Source organism: Jaculus jaculus, chromosome 5 (genome assembly GCF_020740685.1).
Source record: "Jaculus jaculus isolate mJacJac1 chromosome 5, mJacJac1.mat.Y.cur, whole genome shotgun sequence".
NCBI lineage: Eukaryota > Metazoa > Chordata > Mammalia > Rodentia > Dipodidae > Jaculus > Jaculus jaculus.
The window spans coordinates 20,277,471-20,295,142 of NC_059106.1; the positions used below are offsets into that span (position 1 = coordinate 20,277,471).

Genomic DNA, 17,672 nt, shown 5'->3' on the forward strand with positions numbered 1-17,672 from the left:
AATACATTCATCATATTACTAAGACAAGAACCTGGCAAGGCCATTGACTCGAATGATGCCCTTTGAGATCCTCTTAAGCGTGTGGGACTTCAATTCCTTCCTGAATTCCTGTCCACTGAAGAGCTGAGATAAGAACACCCCGATATTCACATACCAATCCGGGCTGCTATACAATGACCAAAATTCCTGAGAAAAGCAACTGAAGATGTTCATTTTGCTTGACAGATTCTGCGATTTCAGCCTAGCGTGCTTTTCTCCACTAGTTCTGGGCCGGTGGTGAGGCAGAAGAGCTCGGCAGCAGACATGTATGGGAGATGTGCTCATCACATGGGAGACGGGAGAGAAGAGAAAGAGGACAGGATGGGGGGGGGGGGGGGGCGGGAGTTACATTAAAAAGCAGTTTCCAGTGACTTGCTTCTCCAGATAAGTCCCACCTCCTTACTTGCAGATGCTTTCGAATTAGTGCCACCAACTGGGTACCAAAGAATCCAACACATGAGCCCTTCCTGTCAAAACTGTAACAATCGAGGCAAATGTTAACACCAAAGAATAATGCGAAATGAATAATAGGACTCAAGGGTTCTTTTCAAAGAGGAGCATAATACAGAGTATTAGGCTTCCAGGAAGAACTGTCTCATTGAAGGAGAACAATCCAGGGACAAGGCTCAAGGGGAACACCAGAACACTTGCCTGATCCCTTCTCTCCCATGATGGCTGCAGGCAACACTCCCAGCAGTGATTCCGGCCTTCAGTCCACTGGGTGGTCTGTTCCCCACGCAGAAAGCCCCTTGGGTCTCCGTTATACACCTGAGACTCGTGGCAAGGTTCATCCCAATTGGATGTCTGACCCTATAAATTGGTTTGCCAGGTGTTTGATCCCTCTCTTGCTATATTCTCCTGGCACGGGGCTGTCCCGATGCCAGCTTTGGTAAGCGCTTTCCCTTTCCCAGGCTCGTTGGAAAAGGGGAAGGAGATTTCTTCTTACTTAGGCACTTTCCTGCCTTGGTTTGGGGTTATTTCTCATTCTCACTTGCTTACATGTGTGATGGTTCTTTAAGCCCCAAGTTCTTAAAATGGTTTCGTTTTTATTTATTTATTTGAGAGTGACAGAGAGAGAGAGAATGGGAGCGCCAGGGCCTCCAGCCACTGCAACTGAACTCCAGAGGCCTGCGCCCCCTTGTGCATCTGGCTAACTTGGGTCCTGGGGAACCGAGCCTAGAACCGGGGTCCTCAGACTTCACAGGCAAGCGCTTAACCGCTAAGCCGTCTCTCCAGCTCCAAGCCCCGAGTTCTTAAGCGGCCTGTTTCTTAGTCTTTCCTGAGCCCTACGTGAATGTAAAGGGAAAGGTCTTGGGCACCCACGCTCCACTTTTCACGCGGTGTAGGAGTTACTCCTGAAGTTTCTCGCTTGAGCTTTTATGGCTTGCCTCCCGTGTGCGTGTGTGTGTGTGTGGGGGGGGGGGGGTGAGCATCTGAGGTTTTTCTAGGGAGATTTGTCTGACAAGGAGATCTTTTCTATCTCCCCTCCCTCTTTCCAGACTGAAAAGGAACTCCTCTGGCCTGAGTCTTTCAACTTCACAATTAATAATTAACCTTTGTTTTCTCAATTCTTTCATACAATAGATTAAAAAAAAAAGTAAAAGTTGGTGTTCATGAGTTGGGGACCCTCAAGTTCTCAAATACTGCATAACCATGAAAACTGTCCAGCCTAGTAATTGATATACTCAAACTTATTCTGCGACCACATTCTAATGAAGAAGGTCTGGAGCTACCTAACGTGACATGGGGCCTTGCGCCCTGTATTTTACACCTCCTTAGAATTACATTATTCCCTTTGTTCCAAAGTTTCTGTCCTGCACTTGTTAGGACACATTGCCTGTCCTTTCCCTTTGTCTTGGGTGTACCCTGCGCATAACGTGTGCTGTTCCTTATTTAGGAAAACATCTTCTATTGGCTTATTCTCAATATTCTTAATTCACTTTGGAATCACATGCATAAAGGAAAAAAAAATAGAAAACTATTTTGTTGGAGTAAAATACTCTCATTTCAGAAATATTGCAATTGCCTTTCATTCTAAACTTACCTCCATTTAGAGCTTATTTACTTTTAAAAAAAAGTGTCATTTATTGTAATTTTCTTAAGATATTTCTTTTACCATGGCTCAAAATTCATGCTGTAAGTACTGAAAATTATATAGATTCCCATATAGAAACTCCAGTCAATTTTAAAATGGCCTGCCATTTTTTATCCTAGGGTGTTTCTTTTACTCTATTCTTTGCTGTCTTAACTCCTCATACAGGTAGCATTTTTGTGTTCCATCATTCATAGTCCTGTGGCTCAGGTCCAAAACTTATTTACATTAACTCTCCTGTCTATTTTATATGCCACAAAATTCATTCTCCCAAAGAATGTAGTCTATAAGGTAAGAAAAAATATAACAAGACAACGGAGAACCCTGGTAAATGCTACTTCAACCAGATGTTCCAAGTAAATAAATGCTTCTAGTCACAACCATGTTGATAGTATGTACCCTTGGTGAGATATTGTATAAATTCTGCATTATCCCTGAAGGCTTCTTCTCAAAGCACTTCTCCCAGGTGTAATCAGAAGTAAGCAAACAATTTTTAAGGGAGGGGCATTCTGAAATGCACCTCTTCAGTACTGCCATAATCTTCAAAACAAACAAAAACAAAACATGAGGAGCTCTCCCATCCAAAAGGAGCCAAAGGGAATGTGATAATGCAATATGATATTCTGGATACCATGTTAGAACAGAAAAATGAGCATTATGCAAAACTATGAAAACTTAGGAAATCTATGTGCTTTAATTATTATATATCATTATTTACTTCATGAATTTTAACAGATATTGAAATATATGATTTTAATAATAGAATAAGTTATTAGTAAGGTAAACACCAAAATTTTCTCACTACCTACTCAATTTCTCTGTGAATATAACACAGTAAATAATACAATCTGTTAATAACAGAGACAGAGATTCACACTCGCATGTGCAGAGAACAAGGTATACATTTGTCGTCCATGGAAAAGAGGATGCTAAATTTTTAGTTTGCTCTTCCCAAATGACTTAAAAATATACTCTAAGGGCAGATGTGATATTAAACAATAACCAAAATAAAAATATAAGATCAAATATCAAAGCCTGTTCTTTTTCACCTTTCCTTCATCATCCAGACCCCATCTCTTCATTCACTATCATTTCATATTCTGTCACTATATCATCACTGTCCAGTGTGTGAAATTCCTATTGTCATTAATCCCATACCCCACAGAGGATATTCTGAATATGTGAGGGTGTCATCTACAACTGGGACAGACAAAGAACTGTTAAATATTATATTAACCTAAATAACACGTTCTGGGCTTAGTTGTGTTTTGGATTTCCTCTGTTATTCCCTGAAGACTTTCTACTTCTCTGAACATTTGACACTGTTATATTAATGTATGACTAGAAATAAACCAACATTGTTGACACTGAGAGTGTTTAAAAATATCTTTTCACCTGTATGTGTATGATGTGTGTGTGTTTATGTATGTAAGTGCAGGCATGCATGTGAAGGTCAGAATTCATGAGTGGATGCTGGTCTTTGCCTCCCACCTTGTTTGAGGTGGGGAGGTCTCTTATTGCTGCTGTGCAGTTAAACCAAACTGACCCACAGGCTTTTTGGGATTCTCCTCGCTCCACTTCCTATCTGTACATATACTGGGACAGCAGACACTCACACGAGTACTGTTCCGGGCTTTATGTGGGATTAGGATATCTGAAATCAGGTTGCCAAATCTATATGGCAAGGACTGTCCATTAATCTATCTGACCAAGCCCTTGATAACTTTATTTATTTATTTACTTGAATGGAGAAAAAGAGATTGTGTGCGTAAGGGTGTGCCAGGAATGCTTGTCAGTGCAAATGAACTCCGGACTCATGAGCCACTTTGTGCATCTGGTTTTATGTGAGTACTAGGGTATCAAGCCAAGGCCAAACTGAGACCAGAAGGCTTTGCAAGCAAGCACATTTAACCACTAACCCACCTCCTCAGCCTACCTTATTTTTTAATAAATAATATCATTGCATTTTCTTTCTTTTATATGTTATTTAGGATGAATATTTTTCTATTCACAACTCAAGATCATATAAGTTGGAGACTCTAAAGGTAACTCTTAGGACCCATTCTTGAATTTATCTATGAGTCTTAATTTGATAAGGTGTTTCCTGAGATTCCTTCTCAACTTACTTGCCCTTAATTTGACTTATAGCTGTTACTTTTTCTCCCTTAGTAATTCAATTAACCAGCTTTATTGAGCAACATTCTTTGTACCAGTCAGTACTTTTTGAATTGGTAGATCAGGGGAGGGATAAAAATTTCCTATCTAAAAGGGGTACTCTACATTATAAAGAAGATCTCAACATGGAAGCAGACCTAATATGAACCCAACATGGCTCAGGGAAACTTGTGGAAGAGGGGGCAGAAAGAATGTCAGAGCCACACATTGGGTCATGACATACAGAGACATTTGCTTCTACCCAAAACTAAAGACTAACCCCACAATACACGTCCCATATACCCCAACAAGGAGGGTCCCTGTGGAGGGGGAGGAAAGGGAGGAGGCTAACAATGGTGCCAACTTGACTGTATTCACTGGCTACAAAAAAATAAAAAATAAAAAAGAATTAGAAGTAAAATAGCTTATGAACACCGTGTTTTTCAGATAACAGAATCGAGAACTGAGAACTGAAATCTAAACCGTCCTGATTCATGTTAACTCTCCAGGAAGCCATTGGCCCATGACCAACTCTTTGTTTAACTTGTCAGCCTATCAGAGAGCCACAAAACACTCAAAGTAACCACTCCAGTGGGCCCAGGGTGGATACCTAATCTGTACCCTGAAAACTATCAAAAGTATCGTCAGCCTATCAGAAGCCCTCATATGCAGTCAAAGTAATGAGTCCAACCCACACTGACACACCTGATTTACATCCACAAGGATATAACTCCCATTCTGTCTAAGTCACAATGGCTACCTGCACTCAGCAACCCTCCCAGCTTGAGAGCTTTTTGGCTTTGCTTTTGCTTTCTTTTCTAATAAACCCTCCTTTAATTTTGCCTTCTACAGTGTCTCCACCAGTCATTCTTTGAAAAGCCACTCATTTGGGGAATTTAAGCAACTATTGAGTGTCCTAAGCTTAGCTCATACAAGCCTAGACAAGCTGCAGCACTCTCAAAACGTACACCCCCCATCCTTCCCTTCCTCCAGTAATATCCATCCATTTGTTACATCTGATATTTTCTTGCATTACGCCTTTCAATTTTTTTTTGTAAATTTTTGTTGTTCATTTAAGTGTCTCTTGGTGTTATCTGTTACTTTTTCTTTTTCTTTTCAGTACCAAAACAAACATCATTACTATAATAAGACCAAAATGTTGTTATGCAAAGGTAAGTGCAGACTGTTAGTGGCCTGCAGGAAACCACCTTCTCTCCGAGCCTTTTCTTTATTGTGAACTTCCCCACCTTAGAAATCAGTGGACTCAGAGTACTGGCTTTCCCGCTAGGGGCTGTGACCTTTACAGCAATCAGTTTTGGTCTAGGTTTTCCATAGGGGCTATGAGTTCCCATCTAAGGAATGGGTCACCCATCCACTCAGAGAGCAAGCACTTGGTTACCCCCATTACAGTCATGCCCATCTTGTGCTTTTGGATACTTCTAGCCTGGCTGGTCACTTGCGAAGCACATAGGGTAGATCCATATTTGGGTATGCCTTTCCATGACTTTTTTCCGTCCCCAAAAGCTGCTTAGTCCTTTCTAGCATTACCAGAGCTAGCCAGGAGGAAAGAAGATTCCGTATTCATTCAAGCTTGATTTCTAGAGTATTCTCCAACTGCTGCTTTGGAGTCTTCAACAATAGGGTCTCATCATGCAGTTCTGGTGGGTAACCAAGACCCATGACAACGGCCTAAATTGTTTTGAAGGCCTTCAGGGCCTCTGTGGCCAAAAGCAGAAGCCAAAGCATTGGAAGGCATTTCGTTCCCAGCGCGGGGGCTTCCTGTAACAGCTTATGGCTTCTGTGAGCAGCATTATCCACCTCTCTAAGAAGCTTTTGGCTGTTCTTAATTATATATATTTAATTAATGAATTTATTTACTTGAGAGCGACAGAGAAAAAGAGGGGGAGAGAGAGAGAGAGAGAAAGAGAGAGAGAGAGAAAGCACGCCAGGGCCTCCAGCCACTGCACACAAACTCCAGATGCATGCGCCCCCTTGTGCATCTGGGTAATGTGGGTCCTGGGGAATTGAGCCTCGAACTGGGGTCCTTAGGCTTCACAAGCAAGCACTTAACTGTTAAGCCATCTCTCCAGCCATTAGTTGTATATTTTAAGTAGTTAACAATCAAGTTTGTTTCCCTATGGCTTTTCAATCACATCCTTAGTTTTAGTTAACCGTCCACCAATTCTCCTTCTCCTCCATCCCCCTACCATGATCACACTTTAGCCTTTCCAGTCCAAATATTCATTCCCTCTGTTTGTATATATATTGTGCCCTCTTCTTCTTTTTTTTTTTGGTTTTGTTTTGTTTTTGATTTTGAGGTAGGGTTTCACTCCTGTAGTCCAGGCTGACCTGGAATTCACTATGTAGTCTCAGGGTAGCGTCAAACTCACAGTGATCCTGCTACGTTTGCCTCCTCAGCGCTGGGATTAAAGGCATAAACCACCATGCTCAGCAATTGTGCACTCTTTTTAAGCCCCTATACAGCCCATAGCTCCTTTCTAGCCTTTTGGCTTCTGCTAACTCTTACTCTACCTTACATGTAAATCTAAATATTTGAATCTAGGACCTGCATGTGGGAAGAGCAAATAGCATTTGTCTTTCTGATTCTGAGGTACCTCACTTAATATAAAATTTTCAGGATCCGTCCTTTTTCCTTAAAAAAAAAAATGTTATGATTTCAATTTGTGAATATGTGCCACATTTTTGTTATCCATTCTTCAGTTGATGGGCTTCTGGTCTGGTTCCATTTCCTAGCTTTTGTGCAAAGGGCAGTAGTTAGCATGAAGATCTCTACAGCAAGGTGAAGAGTCATAGGGCATATGCCCAAGAGTTGTATTTATGTTCTTCTTCTGCTACTTTCACCTTTATAGACAACAAAGACTGCCAGGCATCTCAAAATAATGCTAAGCATAAGTGGTGATTGAATGCTAAATGAGACATCTTCATCCCACCCTTCAATGGCTCATGAACTATTTCAAAAAAGGGGAGAAAAAGAATGTAAGAGCTTTATCATGGATGAAGTAGTTTGGAACACTCTCTACTGCCTTGGTGTCCATTACGTCATGACCTCATGGTCACTGTCATGATCCCCACAATATTGAGCTCATCAACATCACAACATGGAGGATGGAAGTATACAAAAAAAAAAAAAAAAAAAGCCATCAAGTAGAAAAGAGATTATTGGAAAATAGTTAAGTGGAAGAGAAGAGGGGAGGGGATATAATTAAATTGCATTGTATACAAGTATTAAAATTGTCAATTAAAACAAAATTAGATAAACATGGAAAGGTGTCAGTCTTTCCTTGGAAATTTACCTTCTTAGATTTTTGGGGGCAGAGGGGGTGTCAAGATAGGGTCTACTGTATCCCAGGCCAGCATCGAACTCACAGCAAACATTCTACCTCTTCCTCAATAGTGCTGGGATTAGAGGCATGTACCAAGATGCCCAACATCTTTAGCTTATTTACTTAAGATCCTAATCTCAATTTATTAGCAGGAAGAATCACATATTACTTTCTGTTAAGTTGACCCATGTCACACTTGTCCGTGTGACACTTTTCAATATTATGGGAAACTAATAAACCTCAGTGTGATTGCAAAATAGGAGAATACTTCACCTGCCTGTCAGAGGGGAATTTTACAATTTGCAGGAGACAGTGCAGGTCAGCAGGAGCCCAAGTGAAAGGCACATAACAGGGCAGGGTGAAGAAATACCTCCTGAGCTGTTCCTTCCCATCTGCTTCAGTCCTGGCATATGCTGAAGCTAAGTCCTTTATTCACTAGTCCCAGACCAGGAGTTTTCATCTTCCCATGAAAACATGCCAATGTCCACAGGCTTATGAGATATGTCCACATGAAAATCTGTGGTTTCCCTGTGTTTCTCAAAGAGCTGCACATTTGTGTTTTCCTCTTCATTTTGTTACTGATGTTTGTGTAAGAATTTTAAAAAGACTATAATCATCAGGACTGGAGAGATGGTTTATTGGTTAAGGCACTTGCATGCAAAGCCTAAGGACCCAAGTTCATTTCCCCAGTCCCCACATAAACCAGATGCACATGGTGGGACATGAATCTGGAGTTTGTTAGCAGTGGCTAGAAACCTGGATGTGCCCAATCTCTCCCCCTCCCTCTCTCTCAAATAAATAAATAAAAATAAAAATATTATTAAAAAGTAGAATCATCAGCACAAGGGCCAAATAAATATTTTATTAAAATTCCACATGTGCTATTTACACACTGAGTATGTTCATAACTAATAAAGAAAAAAACTGATATAAAAAATTCCTGATAACTCGGGGAAGGGAGGGTATTACCATGGGATTTTTTTTATAATCATGGAAGATGTTAATAAAAATTGATAAAAAAAATCCCAATAACTCATAAGTCTTACATCTAATCCAACCAACAGCCTTCGATGGATAAATTTTGTTTTATCTCAGGGTGCCCTTCACAGGAAATTTTTACCTGATCCTGGGTATATAGGCTATACAATAGTATTTAAATCAAATATTTACTGATAATAAATCATGAAGAACTATATTTCAAAACTATTTGTCACACAAATTATTTCTCCATTTGTACAAGACCAAATAGTCTTACATTAATGAGATAGATATGCCCATTTGTTTTGACATGAAAAATTAAATATTGGCTGAATATTAAATTCTGCAGGACATAGATATTTTCAATGTTCTTCAAAGTTGATAAATATTCTTAGCTTACATTCAAGGCTAAGGATACTATTTTGCATAAAACATAATATAAAGTGGGAGAAATATGTTTAGGTCTAGTTTAGAAGTTGTTGGAAATTCTGACCTAATACAAAGCAAAAGTTCATAGAATGATTTTTTAATAAAAGTTAAATAAAACCTAAAATAGCAATTTAAAAAAGTTAAACATTCTAACACAATCCAATCCAGTGATATATTTGCTTGTACTTGTTAAGGAAAATATCAAGGCATTGTTTTCTGCTATTTAATAATGGTGATTGTTTAAAAATGGACAACTTTGCATAGCAAATATATGCAATAGTTTAAATCTGAGCCATGTTTCAGGCAGCATTCATTTCCCTTCTATTGTGGGATGGCATATACCATGCAAAATGTCCATGCTGCACATTCAGGACCAAGGCTGCAACTCAGATAAGCACGAGAAGAAGCATCTTTGATTTGTTTCCATATTTGATAATGAATTAACTTCCATTTGTTGCGTGTTTCAAAGCCCATTGACTGTTGCCAAATCTTATAACACCCATTCAACCCACCCACATAACAACTTCATATAGGATCTCAATCCAAATTTTAAGAAGATAGGCCCTTGGTCATAATCTAAAAGTTTGGCATGAGTTCTATTGCATTTATACGGTCTTTGCATCCTTAATGGTTGATTTGGGCAGGAGCTTCAGGAGAATCTCAGTCAGGAGTCTCAGATAATGAATTATATAAGAAACCCAACAGTTACAAATATTCAGGGTTTGTTTATGTTTTGAACCCCAGTCATTTCTTTACCATACTAGACACCTAGTTCATAAATGTATTCTTCACAACTTAGAGATTCTACATATACTTCATATACTTTAAAACATAGCATATTTATATCAGAAATACATCCAAATTACACTGGATACTTTGAAATTTTTCAACTGATATAAAAATACTCATCTTAGAAATAACAAGGAAAAGCATTGTTATTATTCACTGTATGACTTTTAAAAGTAGTAAGTGGAGTCTAAAGTTAAGTATGGTGGTTCATGTATGAATTTGTTCAACGAAAACTCCAAAACTCACGCCATTATTCATTACATTATAAGTATTTAGGTAAAGTAACTAAATTACAAAATAAAACAAAATTTGAATTATGAAAGTTAAGCAAACTTGCAGAAAAAAATGTAAGCTATTCTAGCATAAGTTTATGTCTTTCAATTTGATGCATTTATATCGGATTTTTTTCAATTCTTTGATTTTCAACTCTGCTTAGCAACACTCACCATGTGAATAGGAGCATCACTCAGTCCTACACACTGTCATCTTGTAGGCATGATCAAATCCTACATTATGTTGCAATACCCTCCGCTGTGTCATCTAGTATAAGCCTTATGCCCTAAGCATTTTCCAATCTAAATGTAATATCTAAAAGCTAGAGGTGATTTCTTACAAACACTATCATAGAAACACATTCTCTAATCACTGATACAAAGGGCTTTACAGCATACTTTTAAAGATCGACAGAACAGTAAAACACTTAAGAACTGATCCTCAGACTCAAGTCTCCCAATTAAAAAGACACAAATCTTGTCCCGGTACACATTGACAAAAAGCTGACAGCTTCACCAAAGATCTTCGAAAGAAAAACAAACCATTACATGCTTAGCACCACAAATTAATATTCCCTCCATATCCTAAGCTGTTATTTGTTTTGTTTTAGATTGGATGTTTATGTTATTCCATTTCTTTACCCATGTGTTTGTCTGATAGCATAACACCTTAGTGTTAACACATTTGAAAACTTAAGTGTATCCTCTATTACTAACAAACTATTATATGTCATTACCCAACTTTAGTTTTAGAATGATATGCTGTATCTTCAATAGTCTTTTTTAAAGATGCCAACTTTTTAACCCAAAGCAATCTATCTCAAAATTTAGCTTGATGGTTACCCAATTCTCCAATGTAAACCCCAAAGGAGTCAAAGGTAGTTCTTCATTGCCTGGGTTTAATAAGTCAAACAAGAGCATTAAATAGCTCTGGAATATCCACAAATTATTTTGATTTTGGATCTATGTGAAAGTGCCCATGCATGTGTTTGCAACAATCTTCCTGCTAGTCTTTAGCTGAGCTCTTGTCACATATCACTCAACAAAAAAGTGAGCTTGTCACTTAACAGAAGGAAGAGATGGTGATGCTACTTTCAGGTCACAAGCCTGGAGGTTATATGAGTATGCTACTTTTGTATAACTGAATAACTCTTGTTGTATGTGTGTATGGTGTGTATATGCGTGTACATATGCAAGGGTACATGTGTGTGGAGACCAGTGGTTGGCATCAGTTATGTTCCTTATTCCTTGCCTTACAATGTATTTCTTGAGTCAGGGTCTCTCACTCAAACTAGCTTGTTTGCTCTGGCGACTCCTTGTCTCCATCTCTCGTGCACTGGGATTTCAAACAGCAAACATGTTTTCTTGGCATCTCAGTGCATACCAGCGATCTGAGCTCCAGTCATCATTTTTGTGTAGCAAACTCTTTATCTGCCAAGCCATCTTCTCACACATGTTCTGTGTAATTCTTCTTGCTAGTTATAGATTGACAGCAGAAATTATAACCCTGGGATCATGGAAACACAGAAGCAGCATGTGATTCCTTTTCTTCACATGAGACGTCTTTCTTTCAGCGATTCATCAATAAGTCAAGGAAGCCAGAGTCATGTCCAGTTATGCAGACCTGTTCTAAGCATTGCTAAGTCCAAACCATCAGCAGAAAGCAATCAAACAAAAACATGCTTATTTTCCTCTCAAGATAATTGTGTCATATTTATCTATGGAGTGTTGCCTATTGCTACATTAGTTAGCATAACTCAGTTTGATGACATCTTGCTTTCAAAATTGAAATGGGAAATTACTAATTTCAAACAAATAGTATTTTTTTTTCAAATTTAAGCCCATTTTATACATTATTAGTTTATTATACTTTCTTTAGGTATTGCATTAACATTTTCAAGTGTTTTAATTTGATTCTTTGTGCATTCATTATTTGTGTTCAGTTACTTGATTTGTATTGTTTCTATTTAAAAAATTTTTGATAGGTGTAACAGCATAATAGGCTACTTTATAAATGTTTGAAAGGCTCCAAAATATATTATGTTAGGATGGAGAGATGACTCTGTGGTTAAGGCCCTTGACTGCAATGTCTGAAGACCCAGATTCAGTTCTCCAGTACTCATGTAAATTCAGATACACAAAGTGGCACATGCATTTGTTTTAGTTCGTTTTCAGCAGCTAGAAGCCCTGAAATGCCCATTCTCCCTCTCTCTCTCTCCCTCTCTCTCTCTCTCTCTCTCTCTCCCCTCTCTCCCTCCCATCCTCTCTCTTTATAAACAAGCCAATTAAAAATTTAAAAATAGGGCTGGAGAGATGGCTTAGTGGTTAAGTACTTACCTGTGAACCCTAAGGACCCAGGTTCAAGGCTTGTTTCCCCAGGACCCATGTTAGCCACAGGCACAAGGGGACACACGCGTCTGGAGTTTATTTGCAGTGGCTGGAGGCCACTGGCATGCCCATTCTCTCTCTCTGCCTCTTTCTCTCTCTGTCGCTCTCAAATAAATAAATAAAAATAAACAAAAAATTTTAAAAAATAAATTATTTTGCGAAGACCCTTATATATTTACCCATTATCCATTCACATGTTTTCTACATGATTTATATTTAAAGGCATGAGAAAGCTGTACTGATAATGTCTCTTAGTCTTCGCTTTTATAAGTTTTCCATCTATTTCATAAAAATTTAATGGTATGAATATTAGAAGAATTCCTTGTGGCTGACTAATTTTTTATTGATTTTTGAATTTACTATAGTCATTCATGCTTGAACTATATTATAAATAATGGCTTTTATTAGATCCAAATTTCACCAATTTCAATGACAACTTAATCTCATTGTTATCCTTATTTAATTTCTCCTAAGTATATTTGTGCATGATAAGTGTGGCAGATGTGTTGAATGCCAAATTTACAGATGTTTCTTCCTTGATAAAATAGCCTAGATATCAAATCAGAAAATATTCCTTGGGGATATATTGTAATTGATACAGATATGTTATGTTAATACAATTTTCTGTTGCCAGTGAGCTTCGGAGACTCTTATCCAATTCTCCAAATAATGTGAAAGAGGGAATTGTTGCAGTCAGGTTCACACTGCTGGTAGAAATTATTCAATAAAGAACAGCTGGGGGGGGGTATTTTGGCTTACAGGATAGAGGGTGAAGCTCCATGATGACAGGGAAAATGATGGCATGATCAGTTATTGGACATTACCCCTGGCCAATATCAGGTGGAGAACAGGAACAGGAGAGTGTGCCAAACACTGGCATGGGGAAACTGGCTTTAAGACCCATAAGCCCGTCCCCAACAATACACCACTTCCAGGAGGCATTAATTCCCAAATCCCCATCAGATGCGAACCTAGCATTTAGAACACCTAAGTTTTGGAGGACACCTGAATCAAACCACCACAGGAATGCTTACCACTTGCTATAGTCTTTCTACTCATGTTAGTACAACCAGACTGTTTCATGGCCTTTGTAATGACAATGATAACCTAATTCCAAGAGCTTTATTGACACAATTGTTACCATAAGAAGAAATTCAGGAATTGCAGAGAAACTAAGCAGTTGTCTTCAAATCATTTAATCACTGAATCAAATCTCTTTTGTTGTTATTTCTCTCTTACTGGATCTATGGAAGACGCAGCTTCTTCCACCACTGATGGAGTTTTCCCAAGATTTGTGAGCCTGAAATAAACCTCTTCCTCCCATAATCTGTGTCCTGTCAGATGTTTGTCCCTGGATTGAGGAACTGACTGTAACATATGAGTATATTTTCACACATCATACAGTTGAAATGTCAGGTGAACTTTAAGGGTGCATTCCTTTCTTTACTCATTGCTGGGACCAAATTCCTGACAACTAGGATCTGAAGGAAAGAAGGCTTTGTTTCATACAGTTCCTGTGTATATTGTCCACCATGGTGAGAAAAGTATAGCAGCAGAAGCAGGAAGTTAGACAGTTACTGGTCCATCCATAGTCAAGAAGAGAGAGAAGGATGTGAAGAAAGTTATAAAATCACAAAGCCCACTACCAGTGACCAAGTTCCTCCAGGAAGACTCCTCTTCATGAAAGGTTGCACAACCTTTGTAAATAGTTCAACCAGCTAGAGACCAAATGTTCAAACATATGAACCAGGGACTATATATAATCTCATTCATTCATGTAAACTATTTTTCTACACAGTTCTACTCACTCAAAATGATTAAGACATAAAAGAGTGTCCTCCCACTCCCTCAAAAAGTGAAGCCAACTATATCCAATGAGAAATGACCCTCTTTCCAATACTGTACTGAAATCATTAAGCATATTGCTAAGTTTTAATTCCCATTAAAAACTATATGGTCTTCTGATTTTTTTCACACTTAGCTTGTTTTCCTACTGTGTGTGTGTGTGTGTGTGTGTGTGTGTGTGTGTGTGTGTGTGTGTGTGTATACACTTATTTATCTATTGCAGACATACATAGTATGGATACATCATGTGTTGGTACCATCTTTTCCCTTGGTCATGCTCCCATCCTGCTAAGGGCACTCCTCAGTGAGGGTTCTGGTATTCACCATGGGGCTCTTGGTTGCACATTGTGGGAGCAGCAGTGAGATACTGGTGAGGGAGGGCAATGTGCCAACCTGTGGCTATTACTATCTTCTGCACCCCCCCAAAAAAAATTCCCTGAGCTGTGGTGGGTGAGTTTTGAGTATACTTCAGTGGTGAGCTCTTAGGAGTCTTTGGATTATTGTTTTGGTATGTGTTGAGTATCCTCACCATCTGTCTCCTTCCCCTGGCACTGATTGTTAGACTCACCATGGAAGCAACATTCATTTTCATCTCCCCAGTTCCTCTGTGGTTTCACCTGGGCCTTGACTGAAGTGTGAGGGATGGTTTATCTCCCTAAGTCTCGCTACCTTCTGAGAAAGAAAAACAGATTCTCCGAAGTCAGAAATGTTTGCTGCCTACAGTGAGCTGCTGATTGTGGAGACCTACAAGTCCCTAAAACAAGACAGACTTATTTGAAAACATTTGATTCCCTGTTTGAAGTAAAAGGTAAGGCCCTATTGTTGAAGACACCATGAGCTGCTGACACAGGATACCAAGAGACCTGAGTAGAATCTGGAAGAGAGCCAGTCTACAGACAGCACATCTAGTGATGGAAAATGTTACATGAGCTACTGGGGGAAGTGATCAGTAATGGTGTGAGCAAACAGAGGTTCAAGCTACTCAGAAGCAAGCAGCCTGACAAGATGTACACACCTGTGTAATGATAGCACACAGGTTTGTTGAATAATCAATAGCATTCTGGTTGGATAAGAGATTAACTAAGTGGAATGGAACCCATATCTGGAACTAGGGACCAGCTCAGAATCATAGGATTTCTTTATTAAAAAAAAATGTTTTTATTTATTATTTGAGAGAGAGACAGAAGAGACAGACAATATGCACTTGTCAAACTCACTCCAGAGACATGCACCAGAAATATTCTATTCTGTACTATTTACGTTTGTTTGTGTATTGAGTATATGGGCTTTGGGATATGATGTGTGGTGTGTTTTGTGTGGTGCATGTGCATGTGTGCATATCAGCACACTACGTGCTTGTATGCAAAGGCCAGAATAGAATTTCAGTGGATGCCCTTCTCTCCTGCTCATCCACACAGAGTTTCTTCCTCAAGCTAGAGCTGCCATTTTTTTAAAATATGTTTTGTTCATTTTTATTTATTTATTTGAGAAAGACACAGAGAGAGGCAGACAGACAGACAGAGATAGAGTCAGAGAGAGAAAGAGAGAGAGAAAGAAACAGAGAGACAGAGAGAGAGAGAGAGAGAGAGAGAGAGAGAGAGAGAGTGCACCAGGGCCTCCAGCCACTGCAAACGAAGTTCAGATGCAAGCACCCCTTGTGCATCTGGCTAACGTGGGTCCTGGGGAATCGAGCCTCGAACCGGAGTCCTTAGACTTCACAGGCAAGTGCTTAACCACTAAGCCATCTCTCCAGCCCTAGAGCTGCCATTTTTGATCAAGTCCCAACATTCTCCAGCCTCCATCCCCTGTGGACTAGAGATGTAGATGTGTGCAGCTGTGCCCAGCCACTGACATGAGCTCTGGGAATTGAACTAGAGGATTACAGGTTCCACTCAGGGCCTCATGGTTAAGTGACAAGTGTTCTTAATAGCCTGAGCCATTTACCCAGAACTATCATTTTAATTTTGATAAAAATTTATTAGTTATGCTTATTTATACCTCCAATTTTATATTCTTTATGCAACTGGATTGTAATAATTCAGTAATATAAATATCTAATGCTGTTTTAATTGATTAAATGTGGAAAATATCATCTTTTAGTAAAGAAATTGTATAAGGTTCTTTGCAACTGTTCTGATGGTAGAAATATGCAAAAAAGCTTGATCAGTGGAAACCCCCAAGATGAGATAAGGAAAGAATGAGGAAGGATAAACAGGGAGTGTTCCCTCACTTATTTTTTTTTACTTCTAATTACCTCATATACCCTATTGTAATCTTTGTTTGCCACTGTTACCTTTTTGTAATCTTTTGTAACCTGCTTGCTTAACTAACACTTACATGCTTTTGTATATGTTCCCTTACAAACATAAGCTCAGGGCTGGTGCCTTTATAAAATGATCCTGGCATCAGCCTGTGTAGCAGGCAGCTTCAGATTCGTTGAAATGAACTTCCAGACCAGACACAGTTATGGAGGAAGGGATATTAATCCAAGCCTACAGCTCCAGGGGAAGTACCATAATGGCAGAGGAAGCACGCCTGCCTTCACAGGACCAAGCAGAGAGAGAAGTACAAGCCACAAGCCAAAAGCCACACTACACAGTCTAAGAATTCCAGCTAGGCACACTTTGCATATCTTTACATTGGAATCTTAAAACCACCACCACACCTTAAGATCTGCTCAGTGACACCACCTCCAGCCAGATGGCTGCTTATGCAAACTACAAGCTAAAGAAAATACAGAATATTTTGGTGGTCTTCTATTCAAACTACCACAGCCTGCTAGTGAAGTACCAAGACCCCCAGATGAATTTGGGGTCCTCGGGAGTCACCCAGTAAACCGAGAAAGCCGAGTCAATGCAATGACAGCGGGATTCTTTATTGTCAAGCCCAAGCAGGGACTCAATCCACACAGGCCGACACGGCGGGAGTGGGAGAGAGCCCCTTTCTTTTGGGGGAATGGGTTCATATAGGAATTTGAACAAAGAAGTGGGGGATAGATACATGATAGATTGATTTAAACAGTTCTGATTGGTTTGGTTTTTGGTGGGCAAAGTTGGGGGCAGGAACACTCCAGGCAGATGAGGTGATCTCCATTGTAATGGGCTAAGCAAACAGTGGTACTTTACAACTTTTGAATTGACAGTTTTATCTAAGCAGGTGGGAGGCCAGAGGCCCTCTGCAGTGGAGTGTTCCTGGAATGCCCTTGAAATGGAGATTTCTCAGAAATTTTAGGGGGGAAGGCAGCAATTAAGCAAGAAAAGTTTACAGAAGCAAAAGTTCAGCATATTAGCTGGCTAGTTCTCTATCTAAATCAGGCCTGGGCCTTTCTACTTATAGTAGTTA

General features: G+C 39.3%; 1 protein-coding gene across 1 annotated transcript in view; it reads left to right on the forward strand.

Moving 5' to 3' along the window:
* Window positions 1–710: 710 nt before the first annotated feature.
* LOC101617317 (E3 ubiquitin-protein ligase RNF19B-like) overlaps window positions 711–17,672 on the forward strand; it is a 45,166-nt gene continuing 28,204 nt past the window's right edge. The window contains exons 1-2 of the mRNA XM_045149058.1: window positions 711–928; window positions 5,406–5,457. Coding sequence (XP_045004993.1) covers window positions 711–928; window positions 5,406–5,457 — 270 coding nt within the window. The remainder of the gene's footprint in view (window positions 929–5,405; window positions 5,458–17,672) is intronic.